Consider the following 23,807-nt stretch of genomic DNA (forward strand, 5'->3'; position numbering starts at 1 on the left):
GTGTTAGTGAATGCTTCCAAGAAATGAAGGCGTAAGGCCAGAGGAAAATACACTTCACTTCATATATGGCACAGCGGGGAGAAAGAGTGATGGTATGGGGGGGATGCTTAACAAAAAAAATCTACATAATTATACAAATATTTCTCTTTGAAGCAGATGCGTCTTGGGAGAAACACTAATACTAGACTGTAGAGAAACAACAGTAAACACTAATTTCTACAGAAGCTTTCGCTGATGCTTTAAATATGTTATGGATGTCCACCCGGGAGGAACGACTGACTTCGTATAAGCAAGCAAGTCCTGTCTCTGAGCCACAGGAGGGTACACGCTTGTATTTGGCCCCTAGCTTCCTATAGTGAAAGCCTGAAGCTACATATTACAGTTGAATGAAGGTTGGATTAAGAGGCTAATCTAATGCTATATATAGACAGCAACACCAATTTAATCTCCGCCCCTTCTCCCTCCCCTTCCTATTTCCATAAATCTCAAGATCTGAGTTACAAAGACACTGGGAACTCTAGAAGAGAGAAGAGGCCCTCCCTCCCCCCTCATCCCCGGCTGTCTTTCATAAACGAAGTATTAGTGCAAGTGTAAATTGCTTCCAAACATCCTTAACGGACACCATAGAGCGATCAGATCCGGTTTTCTTCTACAGCTCCCACAGACGCCAGAGGAGATGACAAGTGGGGGTGGGTGGGTGGAAGGGTGAGGAGGGTAGGTTGCCAAATGAGAACTACCTTCTCCCGAGACTACTCTCACATGCGTTCATCTCGCTCGTAATGGGGAGCTCCCCTCTCCACCCCACCCCGAGTCCAAAGCCTCAACCCTGGCTTCCCGGGAGTTACATCTGGCGGTGCCACGCACGGGACGATGGGCACCCGCCACTTCCCACCTCGTGGCCGGCGCCTGGCCGCTCTCGGTCTCCCAGGACGGCCAAATGTGGCAAGTGGAGGGTCTTCACTCCGGGGCACTGATACGCGGTATAAGTGATGGTAATGGGGTGGAGGGGCGGCTTCCCCACCGAGAGGAAGGAAGCCGCCCCAGCAGGCACATGCTTCCTCAGGGCCAGCTCCGGTAGCGGGGAAGCTCCCGGTGGGGCTCTGGCTCCGGTTGTCGAAGGCTTCCCGGCTCTCCCCCTGCCCTACCTGGGCTGCTTCTCACCTGTCCGAGGAGGTAGCGGCGACGCGCGAGGCTGGGGACTGCGGCGACTCCGGCAGCGGCGGTGGCAGCGGCAGCAGTGGTGGCGGCAGACAATGGAGGAGTGAAGGACAGACACATTGACACCGACACACGGAGCTCGGCGCAGCCCCGCCTACCACGCCGCCACGCCTCCCAGCCCGCCCCCGTCCCGGGCCGCTCCACTCCCTGGGAAATGAAGGGGGGTGTATAGCGAGAGCAAGGGAGATGCATGCCCGTAGCAGAAACTGCCGAACACAGAAATCCCAGAAAGAGAATTTAAATACTGTGTGTCCCTAAATATCTGCACCGGAAAGGATGGCGGTGGGAGACGTGTAACAGGCATTTAATCCCCCCCCTCTGATTTTCTCCATTTGGTTTTTCCTTCCCAGGCTGTTCCAATGGGAGAGTCTCGCTGCCGCCTCCTGCAGCTCCTCCTCCCGGCCAGGCCAATGACTCGTGGGGGGCGGAGACTACCGCTGGGCCTGCAGAGACTGCTCGCCCGGCTCGCCCGAGCTCGCCCGCTGCTCGCCAGCCCCCCGGAGGGTGGAGAGAATTCGAACGCTTCCGCGGTTGGCTACTTAATGTCCTAGTCTCAAGTTGCCAAACCTTGGGGCTGGCGTTCCTAATACAGACACGTCGTTTCTTTTTAATACTTCCAAAGAAACAATAGCTGTCAAGCTGGCGGAAGCAATGGTTCACATGAAGAAAGGCGAGCTGACCCAGGAGGAAAAGGATCTGCTGGAAGTCATCGGAAAAGGTGTGGGTGCTGGGCTGCGGCGGGGGCGCTGCCTGCCTGGTCCGGGAGGGAGGGGGGCGTGGCGGAGCCCGGGCGTCGCCCCCGGCCCGGCTGACCCTGGGTTACGGTTTTGCGAGGCTGACATCCTGCGACCGGGAAACAGCGCTCCTACCTTTGGTCTGGGACCGGTTGCGGGGGCGGAGAGGTGGGGAAGGAGAAGCGCTGCTGGGATGGGAGCGGAGGTTGCAGACGTTCGTTTTCTAAATCAGCGTTTGGAAGGGTGCACATTTCCAGGCTCCACTTCGGATGATAATGAGCGACCCGGGGTGGGGCCTCAGAATGTGCATTCTTCAAAACTCTAAGGTGATTTTGACCACAGTCCGTCTGGGCGATAGTGGCCTGGAAGTTTCAGCTTCTTAGATAGGTGTCTAAGGGCCGTTTCGACTTCCGGAGGCCGAAAGATCTGGATCTCTTGGCTGTCCCCGCCCTCGCTTGGGGCGGGTGGAGGGAGCTCCTAAGGAGAAGGGTTCTTTACAAGGGCATAAAACGAGGTCTGTAATTTGCCGCATTGAGGCTTCTGAGTCCAGGGCCTCCCTGGCTTCCTTCCAGAAGCCCCCGGCCGCCGCAGGAACTCTCACAACAGCGAGGAGGTTGGGGAGGCGTCCACACCGCTCTGCGCACTTCGCAGGGCTGCGACCTTCTAATCGCGCTCTTCCGCGCTTTCCCTTCCATTCTCCCAACGCGCGTCCCACTTCCGCCGCTCCGGGTCCTAGGGAGGGAGACGCAGGCCCCGGGGACGAGCCAGAAGCCATGTTTTCCGCTCCGTCCCCGAGTGGACGTCCCAGAAGAGTTCCCGAAGTCCCGTTACCTGGCAGGTGACAACAGCGTGACTACGTGGCTTCTGCACTGTCACGGCGCGGCGATACGGATGTATGGGAACTGCGGGCATTGTTCATGTGGCTGTTTTAAGCTCCCTCGAACGGCAGAGAAGCCAGTCATTGCAACATAAAACTTCCCAATTTCCAGTCTTTCTTTTTTTCTAAGTAGCCTGGCTCCCATCTGGACATACAGAGAGTAAGGCACATGTATTCTTTATACTGACAAGAAAAGTCTAAACGTAAAGGAGAGAAATATCGGATTGGAACTCAACAGGTGCTCATGAGCTGAGCCCACCCAATCTGATCTCAACAGGCTTAACTCAGTCACAGCTGTAATTTGCTATGATGTGTTCTTTGCCTAGAATTGTGGGACTTGGGAGTTGGTGCAGACTGTTTGTTCTGCACGGTTCTCGCTGACCTGTTTGGCACTGCAGTCTCCCTTTTCTGCCTGTCTCTGGTTCATTTCTCCGTGCCTTTGGTGGCCCTGGGATTCAGCTCAGCAGCCATGTGAGTCTCAGCTCTGTGCCAGGCACAGTGCTGGACAAAAAAGGAGACAAAGGATCAACTTATAATCCACCAGGGATGCAAATTCTGTTTTTGAGCAGTCCAGAGCTATCACCCTCTCTCAAAGGTGTAAACAAGTGAGCAGTTTTATAAAGTGGGTCTCTGAAAGGGGCAGGTGGTGTGTGTGGGGACGTAGGGAGGGAATCCTTGGATACATTATTAGGTGTCCACCAGTTTTTATTTTTAAAGATTAAATAAAAGAATTAATGTGAATTTAGCCTGGTTAGCACTGTGATTTTTTTCTGGGCCCACATTGTGCAACAAATTACACAGACACTGTTTCACCTATTTAATTGGTCCAAGCTGATGAGAAAAAAGAAGTGAGATGGACATAGTATGTGATACATTCTTGTCAAGTGAAGGTCTGTTGGACATTACCATACTCTTAAAAAAAAGTAATGGGAGACAGGAGAAAGTAACAACCGTAGCCAACCTTTACTGATTGTTATTTTGGGCCTGGCATAATTCTTAGCACTTTACATATATCCATGCGTTTAATCTTGATAAGCTAGGAATTATTTTTAAGCTACAACATTATGAGAGACAGCATAGGATGGTAGTTAACCTTTCAAGTCTGATTTGGAATCCTCCCTCATTCATTTGCTGGTGACTTGGCCTTGGGCAAATTACTGTTTCTGAGCCTTAGGTTCTCCATGTGAAAAATGGTACCCACCTCACAACATTGCTATAAGGATAAAATGAGTTAGTGTGAGTAATGTGTTTAAAATACTGTATTGGCTATTATTATGGTAAATATGGCAGTCTCTACTTGATAGACAAGAAACCAAGAAACTGAAAAGTTCAAATAGCTTGCCCAATATAATACAGGTAATAAGTGGCAGAGCAGAGATATCATATGGCCCACAGTCCTAGAAATATGCTGGACTTGAAAACAAACTAAACAAAATGAAAAAATGAAACCAGCACCATAGTCCATACCATACCTTATTCACTTGGAGAGGCAATTTAATTGCAGCAAAATATTTTCATCTGTCAAGTTAAATTAATTTTAATTGTAAACGTTATTGATTTTGTAGTTTTGTGTGCATTTAAAATTTGTAAAATAATTTTTGGCTTGTAGATGAACGAAGCTCATAAACAAAGTTTATATTCGTACTCATAAGAAGCAATTTTCTTTAAAGGAGGTGAGTAGAGTTCTGATTTTTTTTCCCTTCGGTACATTTCTCAACTTTGAGAAGCACTGGCTTAGTCAGTACTAGTACGTGGAACTAACGATAAGTTTCCAGCCACCTGTGACCTGTCATCTTGGCCAATCTGAAATAAACTCAGCAAATTTTTGAGTTCTCCCTCCGGCTAACCACTGCCCTCCAGAAGTTAAGCCGATTGTAAGTGGGGCTTACAGTCCAGAGAATACCGCACATTGCTACTGGATACTTTTAGACAATTTCTTCTTCTGAGTAAATGCACATTCTAGGTATTCTACAGGTTGTTAATTTGTTAGAATGCCAAAAAGAAGTTCCAGATGAAACTGAGAAGCTGTTTCTCACATATTCATTTAAATCATAGTCACTGACAGCATCCATTTCACAACATTTCAGAAGAGAAATGAAATCACTTAAGCACAGTTAACTGGGTTATATTACTTGTAGATTGACCCATTCTTCTAAGCTCTGATATCTTTTTCATTAAACACTGAGGAAGTGCTATTTCAAAATAAATTAAACTTTAAGAATATAAACCAGAAAGTCTTTCATTACTTATCTTGTTTAGTACTTGAAATCCCTGGGATCACTGTTGCCGATTTCACAAGAAAGTAACGTACTTATTTTTTTTATTATTATTATTTGTGTTAAAGGAACTGTGAAGCAGACTCGGACAATAAGGTTTATTCTACCAATTTTATTGGAGTATAACTAAAGTACGATAAATGGTACATATTTCAAGTGTACACTTTTTTAAAAAGTCAGTTTTGACATAAGTGTACATCCACGAAACTACTGCAATCTAGACAATGAACAGTTCCATCACCCCCAAAATGTTCTACATACCCATTTGTAATCTGTCACTCCCTCCACCCGTGTCTCCAGGCAACCACTGATAGGTTTCTGTCACTATTGATTAGATTTCTCTATTCTAGAATTTTATGTAAGTGGAATTATACAATAAATATAATAAATATTCCTTTTTTTTTTTGCATGACTTATTTCACTCAGCATCATGATATTGAGGTTCATCCATACTGTACCAATAATTTGTTTCTTATTTTTTTCTTTTATTCCCTATGTATGGATATACCACTATTTGCTTATCTGGTGACACTGATGGACATTTCAGTTGTTTCCAATTTGGGACTATTAAAACATCCTGCTCTAAGGTCCTGTGTAGTTAATAATGTTATTTCTAGTACCTCTGGTATATAGAAAGATTCAGGTCTACTAATAATTATAGCATAGAGTTCAAAGACAAATTTAAATTCAAATACGTAGTTACCATTAACTATATGACTGGGCAGGTTTTGCAACCTCTGGGGGCTTCATTGTCTTCCTTTACAAAACAACAGCTCTTTTAGTTACTCTAATTTTTTTTTTTTTAATATTTATTTATTTATTTATTTATTTATTTATGGCTGTGTTGGGTCTTCGCTTCTGTGCGAAGGCTTTCTCCAGTTGCGGCAAGCGGGGGCCACTCTTTATCGCGGTGCGCGGGCCTCTCACTATCGCGGCCTCTCTTGTTGCGGAGCACAGGCTCCAGACACGCAGGCTCAGTAATTGTGGCTCACGGGCCTAGTTGCTCCGCGGCATGTGGGATCCTCCCAGACCAGGGCTCGAACCCGTGTCCCCTGCATTGGCAGGCAGATTCTCAACCGCTGCGCCACCAGGGAAGGCCAGTTACTCTAATTTTTATGTAGTGATTCATAATCCTAACTTGAGGACATTTTGTTACAAAGTCTAAAAATAGATACACCTAGGAGAATTTAGAAACTTTACACTTAAACAGATTCACTATTTCAAAATATATGTTGTAATTAGAAGTCTCTCTTTTAAAATACATTTATAACTATGTATCTATGATTAAGTCTGTATCCATATATTATTTTTAAATTCAGATACTGTAATTATTTTATACATGATTTTACTTATACATAAATGTAACAGCAACTAACAAGCCAAATAGTTTTTTAAATACTTGACATAGATTCCTCAAAACATTCCTGTTGAGGGATCCCACTAAATGATTGAAACTCATAAATATTCAGATCTCATGACTATCTGATGGATTGCTGGAAACAGAAAATGTCATGTTTGTTTGTTTCTCCCTTTTTGTTTGTTTTGGCTACTTCTCCTTGTCTTCAGTAGAGACCAGTGGTCCCAAACTAGATATTAGAAGTGTCGCAATGAATTATATTATGCTACTCTAAATATAAATAACAAGAGCATCTAATATGCACTGAGGTTGTACTCTGTGCCCCACACCAAGACAAGCCCTTAGTCCTAAGAACACTATGGGATGGATTATTTCTGCTTCCTATATAAGAAAACTGAGGGTTTTCTAGGACTTGTTCAGTTTTATAGTGGTCCTGAAAGGGCTCTAGTGTGGTATAAGAGAGGGCAGTAACAGTGAGAATATCACTCTTACCATCATCTCTTCTCTGCTAAAATGCTGGTCCATCCAGATAAGTTATCTATCCCACCCTAATGGAGCAGGTTGGGTTGTGTTTTCTTCTCTGGAGCAACTTGGAGAAATTCTCACAAGGGAAAGAAATTATTAAATATTATTTTCGTCAGTTATGTCTATTCATTTTTGTCTCCAGTGAGGATAGATGTTGACTCATTTCCCATCCCCCTTATAGTACCACATCCCCTCATCTTAAGAGTTTGTTAAATCAGATTTAACATATTTCTTTCCCAAGTAAAGCAATTAATCTTTTCAATTTAATTGCAAAATATTGTTTGAGAGTCTACTATGCACAGTAAGGAATGACAAAAAATAAAAATCCTTCTGTGTAAACTATGTGTTTCCCATTTCCATGCTATTCTAGACCTTCTACAGTTTCCTACTGTCATTAAATTGGGAACTCCAAGTTAGAAATCATCACAAGTTTTTCCTCTTGGGGGTATTTTTGCTCATCTATTTTCCAAAATATGTTTTCATTCTCTAGAAGCCCAGACAGTTTCAGAAAAATTTTCCCATCCTGGTCCCTGCATTTCAAAAGACTAACTGGTATTCCATGGCATGTCAGTGAGCAACTCATCTCTTTTTTTTAATTGCCCTGCGATTGGACAGATTTACCATATACATCGTTAGCCACCGGGCTAAACATTTTATAGAATTATTGGCCTGTTGTCTAATATGAGCCAAATGTCTATGATTGCAATCCCCATCCTTTCCCTAACATATAGCAGGCTTTGGCATGATCACAATCCCTATAGTATTCTCCCTTTATTGCATAAACATCTCTCGGTCAGATGGAAAATAACTTCAGTTATTCCTCAGTGGATAACGGGGTTCAGCTGAAGCATCTTCCTCAAGTGAAATTGGTGTGCAGGAGTTTGTTCTAATTCCTTTCCAAAGATGTTTGAGAGTCTCTGGTGAGAAGCCATAGGTATGGATAAGCTTCCCTGCACAGCTTGCTTGCATGCTTGAAGGCTTTCCCCTCTCCCTCTGTAGCCATTCAGCCACTGATACCAACTGCCCTCAGGTGGAGTGTGGGATCAGACAAATGAACTATGGACAAAATAGCTGCTGTCATAATTCGGGGCCTTGTAGATCACTCACTTGACATTTCCCCAGCTGAGCTATTTCGCTATCAATCTAGGAGACATTTCTGTATCTCCCCTCTGTTGGTGAGGGGTACTCAGACCATGTGCCTAAGAAGCAGGTTGGGTAGAAAGAAGCAGGCTAAGCTCGATTCTGCATTCCACCTTTAGCTCTGGAAGAATTGCAAAGTTTAACACATTCTTGAACTATAATTCTAAATTTAAAGACAAGAAATAACTCCTAGTTGAGGATGCTTCTATTCTTTTATGTCCTTTTAGAGGAGAGGCTTATCTCATCCTTTCTCCCTGAGAACATGCAATTTCATTATCCTGTTCCCTGTCACACCAGAAATTTTTTGGCAGAACATGTGATTGGCTCCTATTAAGGATGATAATAGCAACATTCTCTCCTGCAACTATGCCTTAGTATGCCTTACAGAAGGCTGGAAAACCTGATAGTCGTGGCCCAATTACAGCTTATTTACAAATTTACAGAGACTGACCTTCAGGTTTACATCAGATGGCTTTTGGTATGAGAGTCTGAATACTGACCATATGGCACTTTTGTATAGTACCAGGCATAAAAGATACATTTACCTCAGCATTTCCAAACCAAGAATTCTATTAGGAGCATGCCATCAATTCACAGGACGTAGTGGTGACAAGGTATATAAATACGGACTGTATTTTGAACTGTTATTACACTGACAGCAATTTAAGCTTTAGATGGTGGGTTGGATTAGATGCCCTTTAAGATTTGTTTCAGTATTAAAAGTCTTATGCTTTGTGGTTATTGTATTACTGCCAAAAGGAAAATGTGGCCAATTTAATATACCCTAAGGCCAGTGGAAGTAAAAGCAAGATGGAGCTATTTTAGTCTATATGAATCTGTTCTCTGGGATAATTACTTTGTGGAATAAACAGTATGCGACTGATGCTTTATTTCTTAGCAACCTGACCTGACTCATCTTAGTTTTACAGATAACCCTTTAAAGTCTGTTTCCTTGACGTTAGATTTTTTTTCTGTTCTAAATATAAATAACCTTTGCACTTTCTTTCTTTTTTTTTTAAGGTACTGTCCAAGAAGCTGGAACATTGTTAGCCAGCAAGAATGTTCATGTCAACTGCTTGGATGAGGTAAAATTTAAAACATTTAATAAAGTTTTACTTCCTATGAGAATGGATAATATATGAAATCTAATAATAAGAGTTGTTTTCTAGCATTTGTGCTCAAGTTATACTAAGCTCTAAAGCAAATGTCAGCAGACAGGTTGCAAAAGACAAATAAGGATGTAAAAACATGTTTAATTTTACTGGTAATCAAATAAGTGACCGTTAAACCAATTCCATATCATTTCTTGTGAAGTGTGGGAAACACTGCACTTTTATATGCTACTGGATTAGGTGTAAACTGGCATCATATTCTGGAGAAAACTTTAGAATATTTCTCATTTTTAAATGTACCTACCTTTGATCCAGCAATTCTACTTCTCGGGAGGGTTAAATGACCTAAAGTCAACTTTCTAGAACAATTGCAATCCAGAATAACTTTCTGAGGTGGTAGTTTCTCTTCAGAGCTGTCCAGTATGGCAGCCATTGGTGCCATACAGGACACACACATACTGAACACACATTCAATGTGTGGCTAGTAGATACTCTATTATACAGGACAGTTCTAGTACTAGAACATTAACTGAATTTCAGTTTCTCATGCAGCAAAGGAGGTGTTTTGTTAACCCTTTACCCACACATGGGTAGTAAAGTTAATATCAGACAAAATAAAGTTTAAAGCAAAAAAGAAAAAAAAAAAAAAAGATGAAGACTCTTTCTTATAGAAAGTTTATAAACCACCAGGAATATACCAGCCTTCAGCCTTCACTAATAATCTTATAAGCTTTGAAGTTCATTAAGAAAAAGGTAGAATTCAAAGGAGAAATTTGTAAGACCACAATAGCATCTTTTAGAAAATGATAAGTAGAAAAAAGTATTCAAGGGATGGAAAAGTTGGATAACCTAACAGTCTATGCACTTTTATATAAGACAGAAAAAGTACCTCTCCATTTACATTTAACACTGTTAAAAATTGGTTTACGTATTATACTTTTTTTTTTTTTTTTAGAAATGAGCTTTTTTAAAAATTTTATTTATTTATATATTTTTTGGCTGCGTTGGGTCTTTGTTGCTGTGCACGGGCTTTCTCTAGTTGCGGGGAATGGGGTGGGGCTACTCTTCATTGCGGCATGCGGGCTTCTCATTGCAGTGGCTTCTCTTGTTGCGGAGCACATGCTGTAGGTGCGTGGGCTTCAGTAGTTGCGGCACTCGGGCTCAGTAGTTGTGGCTCACGGACTCTAGAGCGCAGGCTCAGTAGTTGTGGTGCTCGAGCTTAGTTGCTCCGCGGCACGTGGGATCTTCCTGGACCAGGGCTCGAACCCGTGTCCCCTGCATTGGCAAGCGGATTCTTAATCACTGCGCCACCAGGGAAGTCCTGTATTATACTATTTTGTAAAGGAAAATTTTAACTAACTTTAAACAAGTTTACCAAATGTAATATAACACTGAAAATAAACAGAAATATGTTCCAAAGAATAAAACATATAACCTGAATGTTTTTAAAAATTCTGAATAGTTCTTGGGTAAAAGAAGAAATAGAAGTAGAAATTTCCTACTATAAACAACTGAAAACACAACATTTATCAAAAGCTACTGTTTATCAAAAGCTGTGTCATGTGGCCAAAGTCATATTCAGAGGAAATTTTGTAGCACTTGTTATTGTACTTTAAATCTTTGTGTTGTTCTGAGCTTTCAACTCATGAAATTAGATAAAAAGAATAAAGTATACTCAGAAAATATAAGAAATGAGTTAAGAAAAATAAAATAGAAATAAAAAATTTTAAAAGCCATCAAGCATAAGCAACAAAAGAAAAAATAAAGAAAAAATAAAAATTAAAACCTTTGTGCTTCAAAGCACACCATCCAGAAAGTAAAAAGAAAACCCACAGAATGGTTTTACAAATCATATCTGGTAAGGGACTTGTAACTAGAACGTATTAAGAACGTGTACAACTCAATAATAAAAATGACAAATAACCCTATTAAAAAATGGGCAAAGGATATTCTTCTTCCAAAGAAGACATATGAGTAACCAATATGCACATGAAAAAAGGCTCAAAATTAGCTGCCGGGGAAATGCAAATCAAAACCACAATGAGAGGCCACTTTACACCCACTAGGATGGCGATAATAAAAAAAAAATATAGGGCTTCCCTGGTGGCGCAGTGGTTGAGAATCTGCCTGCCAATGCAGGGGACACGGGTTCGAGCCCTGGTCTGGGAAGATCCCACATGCCGCAGAGCAACTAGGCCCGTGAGCCACAACTACTGAGCCTGCGCGTCTGGAACTTGTGCTCCGCAACGGGAGAGGCCGCGACGATGAGAGGCCCGCGCACCGCGATGAAGAGTGGCCCCCGCTCGCCGCAACTGGAGAAAGCCCTCGCACAGAAACAAAGACCCAACACAGCCAAAAATAAATATAAATAAATAAATTAATTTAAAATATATATATATATATATAGATAGATAGATAATAACAAGTATTAGTGTGGATGTGGAGAAGCTGGAACCCTCATGCTTTGCTGGTGGGAATATAAAATGGTGCAGCTGCTATTTAAAATGGGTTGACAATTCCTCAAACGATTAAACATAGAGTTACCATATAACCCAGCAATCCTAGGTATGTAACTAAGAAAAATAAAACATATGACAATACAGAAACTTGAACATGAATGTTTATAGCACCATTATTCATAACAGCCAAAGGTGGAAACAGTCCAAACATCCATCACCTGATAAGTGGATAAACACAGTGTAGTATATCCATGCAACCGAATATTATTCAGTCACAAAAAGGAATGAAGTCCTGGTGCGTGTTACAACATGGGTGAATTTCAAAAACATTCTGCCATGTGAAAGAAGCCAATCAAACAAGACTAAATATTGTATGATTTCATGTATAGGAGATGTCCGAAATGGGCAAGTTCATAGACACAGAAAGTAGATTAGTGGTTGCCTAAGGCTGGGTAATGGGATGGGGAGGGGTAATGGGAATGACTGCTAATGGGTATGATATTTCTTTTGGTTTTGACAAAAATATTCTAAAATTGATTGTGGTGATGGTTGCACAACTCTGAAAATACTTAAAACTATTTAATTGTAACATTAAATGAGTAAATTATATCACAATGAAGCTGTTAAAAAGGAAAAGATAAAACAAAGTTATCAATTTAAGACCAGAAAATAGACACAATTTGGAAAGTATAAGCAAGAAAATAATAAACACCAAGGAAGTGAGAGCATAACTGCAATTATGAGGAATTGTCATAACTTTTTAAAGCCAATTCATTTGAAAATCCATATGAAAGTAGTGATTTTTTAGAAAAATAAAAATGAACGTATTTATCTCATATAGAAATAGAAAAACTGGGGTAATTAAGGAAGATTTGTATGAATGTATTTAAGTGCCAACTACCTTCTAAGGCTGCAAACCTGAGTAAGCTTTACAAAACATTCAAGGACCATTTAATTCTCATTTTACACAGATTGTACCATTAGTTCATAAAAAGATGGGAAGATGCCTAACTCATTTGATAAAGTTAGCATAATGCTGATGCCAAAACAGGAAGAAGCCCAAGCAAACTATGGGCTCAATTCACTTTGTAAATACAGATGCAAAAACACTATATAAAATGTTCGCAACTTGATCCAGTAGTGTATCAAAAGAATAATAAGACTTAACCAAGTAAGGTTCCTCCAAGAATGATAGGATGGTTCAGTTTAGAAAATCTTTCAATGTAATTCACTATATTACAGAATAAAAGAGAAATATGATCATCTCAATAGATATAATGCATTTGATAAAATTTAACTACTGAGGGTAAAAACTCTTTTAACAGCTTAAGATAGAATGGCTTTTCTATAACTTGAATAAGTTTGCAGAAACCTTCCACAAGCATTGGCATCCTACTTAATGTTAAAACATGAGACACACTCCTATACTTAATGTTTAAACCTAGGAGCACCAAATTCAAGACAAGGAGGTTCCTGGAGCTTCTATGAGTGAGCTGCACACAGATTTGGCCTCCTTGGTATTCCTTGAACCCAATGCTCCTCTCCCCCAAAGAGTTTTACACTTGCATTCTCTTTACTGGAGCATTCTTCCTCTAGTTATTTACATCCTTTGCTCCCTCCAGGGCTTTGTTCAAATGCCACCTGCTCAGAGGGACATTCTTTGACTGTCCTTCTAAAAATAACAATCTCCTCTTACCTTCTGCCATTCCCTCTCCCCATTACTCGGTGCTGTTTCCCTATAGCACTTATTATCACCATCTGCCTTGTCACCCCTACTAAAATTTAGTGCCAGGGACTTAGACTTTAGGGGCATGGAATTTGCTCATTGCTACCCACAGTGCATAGATCTGTGTCTGACATATCTTAGGCACTCAATAAATATTTGCTGAATGAATGAATGCTGTATTTAATGATATAGAGTTGTAACGTAGTAGACTAATATTGATGAATTCTTTGATTTAAAAATTATGGGAGAGAAACTTTATTTTTAGGATCATCATATTTAAAGTTTTTAAAACCACTAAAGTTTTAATCTCCTTATCATTTTCCCATTACTACTCTCAAGAAACATTGACTACTCCTACTAAGTTGCCTCTTGTACAACCTTCCTATGATTCTCACATCAACAAGCCTCTGATAATATTGATGACAATGTTCATTATAATAGTCTAGAATCATCAAGAACAATTCAAATTATGTTAGTATTCTAAGATTTGCTAAAAAAGAGATTATATGTTTTAGAGAGGTTTTCATCCAGAGTAACTCTGAAATTCCAGCACTCAGAGAGTCTCTCCTGGATTCTGAGAAGATTTACTTACAGGGAACATCTCATTTATTTATCCACCAAATAGTATTAGGTACTCAACATATAAAGTTGGATGTTTCATTGGATATGGGCAAACATATGGAGACTAAACAGTGTAGCCTGGTGTAAACACTACCAATCATTTCTCCATATTCATATAATCATATATATAACCAAATCCTATATATGATCAAAATATAAATGTGATTTTGAGGATCATTTTTCTTTAAACGAGAACACTCTAATATACATTTCCCACATCTTGTTTTTCTCATTGGCAGTAATTCATGGAAATTTTTTCAATTCAATAGATATAAATGTATTCAATTAGTAACATCATACTATTCCATGCTATGGATATACCATATTCAACTTTCCCCTTGATAAGCATTCTATTTGTTTTAAGGTTTTTCCTTACTTTTTTCTTTTCTTTTCTTTTTTTAACGCATTTGTATCTGCTTGTCCATTTGTTTCCCCAGGAGCTAAGTATGTGTAGTAGAGATGAGAGCCCTGATAAATTTAAGTTTTTGGTCCTTGCCCTGGCCACTTTACTAGTCATGTGAAGTTGAGCAGTTCTTCTCTGAATCTGTTTGCTAATCTGTAGAAAACCTCAGGTAATAAAACCATCTTTTTTCTTCAGCAGTTTATGGAAGATCCAAGTGGGGAATTGAGTATAAAAATGCAGATTATAAAGATGATTTTATTAGTTCATTTTATTTTGTGTTTTAATTTAATTGCAGGAATTGTCCATAGGCAGGCGGAAAGGTAAATAAGTAAACGTAATACTTTTTTCCCCTTTCTGTTAAAGAATGGAATGACTCCTTTAATGCATGCTGCATATAAAGGAAAACTTGATATGTGCAAATTACTTTTACGACATGGAGCGGATGTAAATTGTCATCAACATGAACATGGATACACAGCCCTCATGTTTGCTGCACTTTCTGGTGAAGTTTTAGCATTTACTCTAATATACCAATAATAGTCACCTATACAAATTTGTTATAAGTATATGTACGTTTTTAAATTAAGCGCATTTTTGTTACAGTAATTTTAAGATCATGTCTCGTGGAAAGACGTGGTGGGAATCGGTTTTGAAAAGCTATAATGTATGAAATATGTTATATAGTTAATTTGGTGATGTTTCTTTAGTTATTTAAATCACTTGATTCTTTGTATTGACAATATATTTTGTTTAGAGTTGTGGAGCTAGATCTATTATTTAGTTCCTTTGCTGTTCTATAGTTTTATATTTTGAAGTAATATGAAAGCTTCTTTGTTGTTCTCTTGAGAGAATACCTGCTATGATAGGGCTATTTGCTTCAGTGACATTTAAGTACTAAATATGATGATCCATTTAGAAACTGACTCTGATTCATGTTGCTTATAATTTGCTGAATAAAGACAATTGGGAAATATCTAAAGTTAAGTGGAATTATCTGTCCTTGTTACAGTTTTTTAAGAAAATAAATATGTAACTTAATATTACCATGCTTTAAAAGCAGTAATCTGTATTTTTATAATCCGGGGGGGAAAAAAGCATTTCTAAGCATAATATAAAATATAGAATTCAAAAAGGGCAACATTGCCTAATTTGATTACATAAAATCTTAAAACATTTCCATGTATAGAAAATACCGTACATAGAGTTAAAATATAAATTAAAAAACTAAGGAAAATAGTTATTACTATTTCTAAAAGGGTTATATCATTATATATGAAGAGTTCTTATAAATCAGTTAGAAAACAACAAATACTACAGTAGAAAATTAGACAGAAAATTGAACAGAGAACAAAAGAAATACAACTGGCTAATAAGCTTAAAACGCTCTCAAAGATCTGCAGATTAGAACAACAAATGATAACCTTTCACTTAAACATATTGGCAAAGGTTAAGGAGCAATGATGACGCCCAGTCTTGGCATAGGAACTTTTGTGCACTGTTTTGGGGAGTGTACATCAGCCCAACCTTGCTGGAAGGCAGCCTGGTAAAATGCATTTAAAATATGCATAACCTTTGATCCTACAGTGTTTTCCAGGGACTCTTCCTAAGGAAATCATAGTTCAAGCTTGCAAAAAGTAATGGGAAATGCTGTCCACTGAGTATAGTTTATAATAGCAGATTATCTGTAATGATTCCTTTAGTGAAAGAACACAAATAGAAACACTATGAATGTGTAGATAGGACAAAGTGTAAAAAGATAGATCCTCAACTCTCAGTAGTTATCTCAGGGCCTGTAGGTGTGAAGGATGGGATGAGTTAGTAGACATTAAGGGGAGACTTTTATTCATTTTATTTTTTCTGTCTTTGTTTTTTATTTTTTGTTTTGACTTTATACTAAGCATTATTCTTTTTTTTAATACTAAGTATTATCCTAGGAAAAACATACTTTGTCTTGTTAAAAAAAAAAAGTTATATTCAATTCCATACCATTTTTGTATTGCTTGATGTGTTTTCTAGAAAATAAGGTTGATTTCTATGTGGGTTCTATAGCATTTTACTTTTTGCTATAGTTATGATTTATATTTTGGAAAAAATGAAAATATCCACAAAATAGAAACCTAAAACTACGCAGAAAACAAAGGGTACAGATTATTTAAAAGGGAATATTTGAATTGTGCAGTCCTTAATTTTAACAAATATGTTTCTTTTTAACTCTAGGTAATAAAGACATCACGTGGGTAATGTTGGAAGCTGGTGCCGAGACAGATGTTGTCAACTCTGTAGGAAGAACAGCAGCTCAGATGGCAGCCTTTGTGGGTGAGTTTTTATGGCAGTTTTACATTAGCTTATACCCAGAATTTCCCCCATGGAAAAAAATACCACTTTGCTTCTCAGAGTGTAAATACTGTCATGTTTATTTTTAAAAAAGCAAATGTTTACAGTTTTGTCTAACTTAATGAAACACCTGATGACACTTTGGATAACACGAACAAGCTGTTTTGAATCTCCACTCTGAAATACAGAGTGTGGTGAGGGCTTTTTGTTGCAGTCAAATGCTTGAATGAGAATATTTTACTCCTCTAAGGAAGTAGTTTAACCTAATGTTTAAGAACAGGAACTGTGGAGTCAGTGATCCTGGGTTGAAATTCTGGCTGTACCACTTAACAGCAAGTTACTTAATGATTCTGATCTTCAGTTTCCCCACTGCAAAATGTTTACATGGTTATCGAAAGGATTAAATGAGATGATAGACCTAAAGAGCTTTACATGTAGCTCTCAATAAATGCCATCAGTTATTGCTGTTTATAATAATTACAACAATGATTAGGAAGGAGCATTAATGATAATACAATATACAGCTGTTTCATTATCATCCTCATCAACCACAAACATTTATTGCATGTGCCCAATATTTCTTGGTGTGTTAATCCTGTTACTTGATATAATATAGGGGGTTTAGAAGAGAGTGGGAATGAATATTTGATGTTTGGTATTTTGACCCCAATGAGTTGGCAGTTAGAAGAGTCCACTGATAGAAAAGCAATGATAGAAATATCTGATTTATTGGGAATGTAGTAAGTAGCTCTGTGAGGCCTAATGATTCATTAAACAGATCCTTAACATTCACAACCTGTAGACCAAGCATCACTCTAGATGCTTTGGTGAACAAGACAGAGGGTGTTCCTGCATTCATGGCACTAAGAAGATAGAGGCAATGACTGTGTGAAAATGTATTCCAATGGGTGACTTAAGGGTTCCCTAAAAATACATCAAAGAGAGGGATCTTCTCTCCCATTCCAAGGGAATTTCAAGAGAGAAATTACATGTAAGCTAAGATACAGTGGGAATTAGTCAGATATGGGGGACAGTAATTGTATATGGTGTTAAATTTTATTATTATATTACTTAAAACTACTAATAGTAAGTGCTGTTGATTAAGTCAAACAGTCACTGAGTCACTTTATGACAACTCTTTGAGAACAAATATTCTTGTTTTATTTTACTTCAATTCAGGAGGATTTGAAAAAGGTATGGCTTTGCTGTGCAAACTTCAGGGAAATATTTATCTCCCACAGTTAGGGACTCCCTAGTTGCTACCACCTCAGCCCTCAGCTAATTTTGAGGGTGTCAGTTTAGTAAGAAAAGAACACTAAACTAGGAATCATGAGACTCATATTTTAGTTCATATCTGCTCCTAATGAGTTACAAGATCATAGGCAAATCCCTTCACCTCCAGATCCTCAGTTTTCTGATATGTACAAAGAAGCCAGGGAATTACATGATCTGAAGTTCTCTTTAACTCTACAAGTTTTCATTATGTCCACAATGTAATAAAATAGAGCTTAGATAGAGGTTAAGTAACTTTCCCCAGATCACAGGGCTGGAAGTGGAGGAGCCTGCACTTTCAGCCATTAATACGATGCTTTTCTTTTTCTCTGTTTTCTTAATACTATGAATACTACGTTAATAAAAATCTAATGTACGCCTGTCCACAATTCCATCCTAAAGTGAGGGTAATGTTTTCATCCCATTTTAATCTATTTAGACTAATTTCATAGACAGAAAATTACATGGCACCCTTTCAAGTTGACATTATATTTTCCTTAAAGTTAGTCTTATTAAAAACTCATTCTCCCACTTTCATTCCCCTCAAGCAGATCAATATGTATACATATGTACTCACACACGTGCAAGATTTTTTCATCTTTTAAAAATAAGGTCATACAAATATATTCCTTGCAACTTGTTTTCTTCACTTACCAGTACACCATGGAAGTCCCTCCCATCTCACTCAGTATGTGGCTGTGTGTGTGTGTGTGTGTGTGTGTGTGTGTGTGTGTGTGTGTGTGTGTTTCTTTAATGTGATTGGCCTGGTCTTGTTAGAGTACACTTTCTTTCTCCTTTTATTAACTTGAAAGATCAAGAATGCTTTTATATTCTACCAGTGCATACTCTCCTATTCACAATGCTCCCAGTTAAACCCATATTTCTCAGTTACTATCTAGAAACGAGAGCAAAACTATACCCTGTGCCCTACCCTTAAGGTTTTGCATTTGCCCATTTAGCAACCCCAACAAGATGAAATCCTTATAACTCATTTATTTCTCCACATTCTCTGTGTTTGCCTTGTCAGGCAACAGGCCTTTCCTTTCCTCCTCCACCACTACGACTAGCTGTGGACTTGCCTGAGAAAGTCTAGAATGTTTGGTGCCAATATGTCATTAGAGTGTCAGTCATGGTGTGTTCTTTCTCCTTCAGCAGTCCTCACCATCTACAGTATAATTTCTCCATTGTGCTGTCTCCACCCATTGGGATTAACTATCTCTGCTGCCAAGGGCTCTTGTTCTCCACTCTCTCCTCTCTTTTCTCCTTGCTCCATCTTGAGATCTCTGTTCTCATTTAGGTTTTGGTTACAGGACATTCTCAGATGGTACGTAGGTTGTGTATCGTTTGACACCCATCATAACCAAAACTCTCTTTTTCTCTGAAATGCGAGTCATATGTTGGCTACTTTCATGATTCTTATATCACTGTTCTATTCTCTCAATCATATGTAGAAGTTACTCCACAGTTTTCTAAATCCTGGTTTTGTAAGTGAGAATGTGATTTATTTTTCTTTGTCCACTTTTCATTTCTTATTCTGGAATTGTATTTCAATTTCAGTTTATCCTTGAAAGTAAAAAATTGTACTAGCATGTGTCTGGTTGTGTGTATGTTCTCATTAATCCTGCGAGGGCTGACTCAGTGAGCCCGTTCAGTCTAGAAGACTCAAGTCCAGTGATAGTAATAATGGCACAAAATGATGCACTGGTCCCCACCCAGCCCCCACCCCCAGCATTTATTTTCTATATTAATAGTACTATTTTATTTGTAGGTATTCACAATTCATAAATTAAAAACTCATAAAACTAAATATTTAATAGTTTAAATTATAAAATTTAAATATAAATTAAGTAAAAATGTATAAAGATAAACTTTAAATATATATGTATATCACTCTAATATAAATTATTGGCAGATTTTTAAAAATAAAATATCAAAATAACCTCTAAGTACTACCTAAAATGAGAAAGATTAATGTTGGAAAAAATAAAGTAATATTATTTTTTTCCTTCTCACAAAGGTGTAATTTTAAGAAACCTCTAGTCCTACGACAGTGTCATTGTTAGGTAGCCAGTATTTTATGTACAAATATTTCCAACTGCTAATAAGGCTTTTTCTGAGTATACTAGTTGGGGGACTGATGAGAAGATGTAGTTACAAGCTAAGTCTATATTTTCCTCTGATCCCTTTACCTTCAAATCTTCCTATGTCTATTTTGATATTTAGAAGCTATTTTATTTTTTATTTTAATTTTTTTAAATTTATTTATTTGTTTATTTATTTATTTATTTTTGGCTGCATTGGGTCTTCGTTGCTGCGCACGGACTGTCTAGTTTCGGTGAGCGGGGGCTACTCTTCATTGTGGCGTGCGGCCTTCTCACTGTGGTGGCCTCTCGTTGCGGAGCACGGGTTCTAGGCGTGCGGGTTTCAGTAGTTGTGGCACGTGTGCTCAGTAGTTGTGGCTCGCGGGCTCTAGGGCACAGGCTCAGTAGTTGTGGTGCACGCACTTAGTTGCTCCACGGCATGTTGGATCTTCCCAGACCAGGACTCGAACCCGAGTCCCCTGCGTCGGTAGGTGGATTCTTAACCACTGCACCACCAGGGAAGTCTCTAGAAGCTATTTTAGAGCACCTTTTTTTTTTTTTAAACAGGAACCTCTATCTTTTTATTGAAGCTGGATGTGTTTTAGAAAGCAGTGCGATTTGTCTTCATCTTCTTTAGTTTCTTCATGTACAGTTGTAAATTCCTGCACACCATTATCTGTGTTACTTTTGGTGCTGTCATGTTTACATCCTGCTTGTCGTATATTTGCTTGTCATTTTTCTCCCTTCTTGAAGGTTATGTAGGTAGAAATGATCATTTTCTAAACAGAACAGTTCATATTTTTAATATTTCCTGTTACTGTTTGACTTCTCCTCAAGATATAAACAATGGAGACTTCTGGTTTTAAAAAAAGAAAAGAAAAAGAAACTGGTGTTTCCGCATTTAAGAATAACATCAAATACCAAAAATGATACTGTGATCACTACTAAAATTTCCCTTCATATCACGGATGTGTTCTTTTATCATTTGTTTAATTATTAATTCTCCATCCATTTCTTTTTTTTCCTGGATCTGTTTTTCAGCTCTCTCATCTCTTCCATAATGATTTCTATATCCTAGTTTTTCTCTGTTTTGAAATATTTCATCCCCTTCATCTTCTACATTACTATTTTAGTTCTCGGTAGTAACCAGGATTACCTCTTTCAGTTTGTCTATTAACTTTTAAAAATGGAATCTTTCTGTGGTCCATGAAAGTCTCTTTACATACTGTAGTTGATCTGCTTAATTTAAGTTTTTCTTCTTTGGTGGTTGTGGTTATGGTTTGGTTGTGGTGTGGTTGTAGTTGTCAGAACATGTTCCGCAGAAGAAGCCCTTTGTTGGAGGCATTGCAGAGTCTTTCGAGATTGGATCCCCTTGGGTCTGCATCTCCTAGGCAGTCAGCTAAAGCCGACAGGGTCGTAGAGCAGTGAAGGGAAGTGCCATCTCTCTATACCTGTGGTCTTAGGGTCAACAAACCAGGAGATATTTTGTCCTCTGCTGAGACACAGCGAGAAACCGGTCCACTCTTGGGTTCTCCTTGAACTCTCAGGCAGGCTGAGCCCTTTGCCAACCTCAAGGGTCCACCTGGCCCACAATACAATCCCCCCACAGGTCACCTGTTGTTGGCAGGATCGAGCAGATGCTCCCTGGACCGTGTACAAGTGGGCAGGGGCCACAAGGGCCACCCAGGGTGGACCCCTCTCCGGGAGCCCTGGCGTCTGGGCCGACTCCCCAGGACTCTCCGCTGCTGGTCCCTCAGCCCTTATCAGGCAGAGCGGAGGAAGAAGTCTGTTTTCCGGAGATTCTGGAAGAGCCTGCACCTGCAAATGTGCCCTGCAGGCACAGCCTGCTTGCCCAGAGTGGCCACTTTCTTGCTCCAGAGAAGTAGTGGAGAGGGAGCCAGGGACGGGGAGGCAGCAGGAAAGCACAGGCCACCAGCTTCGCCAGGGAAGGTTTTGCTTTCCTAGAACAATTTTTACCTCTGGAGATGGCTTAGAGAAGTGGCACAGGGATCTATGAGGAGCCGTAATGTGGATTCCAAGCTTACGGGGGGCAAAAGCTTTTTCTCTCATTCATTTCACAAAGAGGCCAAGCTTTTCTCAAATTCAAGGAGGGAAGAGATTAGCTTAACAATCTGAACAGTAATTATAATGATAATTAATAACTTTATACAGAATAAATTTAAATTCTGTGTAAAGAAAGCCAGATGTGATTAGGGAAGAATGAACATCATTTGTGTAGGGGTGGAAGAAGAGACATTTAAATTACAAGCAACTTTTATTAAACATTTAGGGTCAATTTTAAGTTGAACGTTGTTTTTTTTTTTTTTTTGTTATCCACATAATCTTCTTATGTATTGTGAATTCTGTGTCTTTAAAAGGAGATTATTTCTTGATCACAAAGCATGCTTATAGATGTTCCCCAGAACATTTTACCTCTCCTCCTCCCCCTCTACTCTCCTTTCCTACAAATTAAAGATGTTGATGCATGTTTACTTCAGAAAACAGAGTAACATAATTAAAAAATGGAAAATGTCTTATTTTGAATAATGAAATTATATATTTCCTATTTTTCTGTTAAAAGGTCAACATGATTGTGTGACGATAATCAACAATTTCTTTCCTCGAGAGAAACTGGATTATTACACTAAACCCCAGGGACTGGATAAAGAGCCGAGGCTGCCCCCAAAGTTGGCAAGCCCACTGCACAAAATTATCACCACAACAAATCTTCATCCTGTCAAGGTACTATAAGCGTCTACTGTATTTGCTTTCTATTCAAATATCGCTTCAGAATTTAAACGGCTCTTAGTACATAGGATCATAATTGTCTTGGGCTGCTTTTTGTTGATGTAAAGCTTGTGATAGGCTCTCTTGTTCTCTTGATACAGTGAAGGAGTGCTGTCATTTGAAACCTAGAAAAAAGTGAAGGACACAGCCTAGAGCACGAGGAAAAGCTAGGCAGAGAGATGGCCGAAGCCTAGCTTCCACCTCATCTCACAGTGAGCTCCGGACCATTAATGGCTCCAGAGCGGCAAGGGACCCAGGCTTTCATATGTCAGTCTGTCATTGGCTGAGGTCTGTCCCCAGAGGGAAAGGACAGCTTCCCAGATAGTGCCAAGTGAGGTGGCTGTCTTTGGATGAAGGAAGTTCCCTGAGGAAGGAGGCAGCTCGGAGCCCACAGCAGCCAACAATCCAGCAGCAGGGACCTGGTACACGGGCCTGGTAAAGAGAATCTGGGTGGAGAACCAACAGCATCTACTACGCTAATTATCCTTCCAGGAAATGTTCTGAAATGTGATAATGAACACATTTTTTTTTTTCATGCAAGTAGGTATTTGATGCATTTAAGTAATACACTTCTTCTAGTAAATAGTCAAATCACACAGATATTCATACTTAGTAGACCAACCCGGAAGTTCAAATGGCTTAACTGGGAAACTTCAGGGGCTATTGTGAACTATTTCCACTGCTATTTTCTTCATGTTTTATATAGGATCTTTTTGTTTGTTTATAAACTGATTGGTTTTTTTAAAATTGATCCAAATGAATATTATTTTTTCAGTGAGTCATCACATAAAACTCCATGTGTGCTACAATGATGCTGTCCTTTTTCAAACTTCAATGTCTACCATATGTCTTCAATCATACTGTATAGATCTGATAGTAATTCAG

The 23,807-nt window shown here is 39.2% G+C and overlaps 2 protein-coding genes across 5 annotated transcripts in view; one reads left to right on the forward strand and one right to left on the reverse strand.

Annotated features, from left to right (window-relative positions):
- Window positions 1-1,320, reverse strand: part of BZW2 (basic leucine zipper and W2 domains 2) — a 57,209-nt gene extending 55,889 nt beyond the window's left edge. For 2 of the 4 annotated variants that reach the window (XM_082472729.1, XM_082472728.1), the window contains exon 1: window positions 1,162-1,320. The gene's annotated coding sequence lies outside the window, so the exon portion shown is untranslated. Of the gene's footprint in view, window positions 1-1,145 lie in introns of all 4 variants that reach the window. The other 2 variants (XM_082472732.1, XM_082472731.1) reach the window with 2 other exon arrangements.
- Window positions 1,321-1,450: 130 nt separating this feature from the next.
- ANKMY2 (ankyrin repeat and MYND domain containing 2) overlaps window positions 1,451-23,807 on the forward strand; it is a 39,896-nt gene continuing 17,539 nt past the window's right edge. The window contains exons 1-5 of the mRNA XM_082472760.1: window positions 1,451-1,936; window positions 9,148-9,212; window positions 14,812-14,950; window positions 16,666-16,764; window positions 22,717-22,877. Of these exons, the coding sequence (XP_082328886.1) occupies window positions 1,870-1,936; window positions 9,148-9,212; window positions 14,812-14,950; window positions 16,666-16,764; window positions 22,717-22,877 (531 nt within the window). The 5' untranslated portion in view covers window positions 1,451-1,869. The remainder of the gene's footprint in view (window positions 1,937-9,147; window positions 9,213-14,811; window positions 14,951-16,665; window positions 16,765-22,716; window positions 22,878-23,807) is intronic.

This window comes from Balaenoptera physalus, assembly GCF_965194825.1.
Source record: "Balaenoptera physalus genome assembly, chromosome: 8".
In the NCBI taxonomy this organism is placed as follows: Eukaryota; Metazoa; Chordata; class Mammalia; order Artiodactyla; family Balaenopteridae; genus Balaenoptera; species Balaenoptera physalus.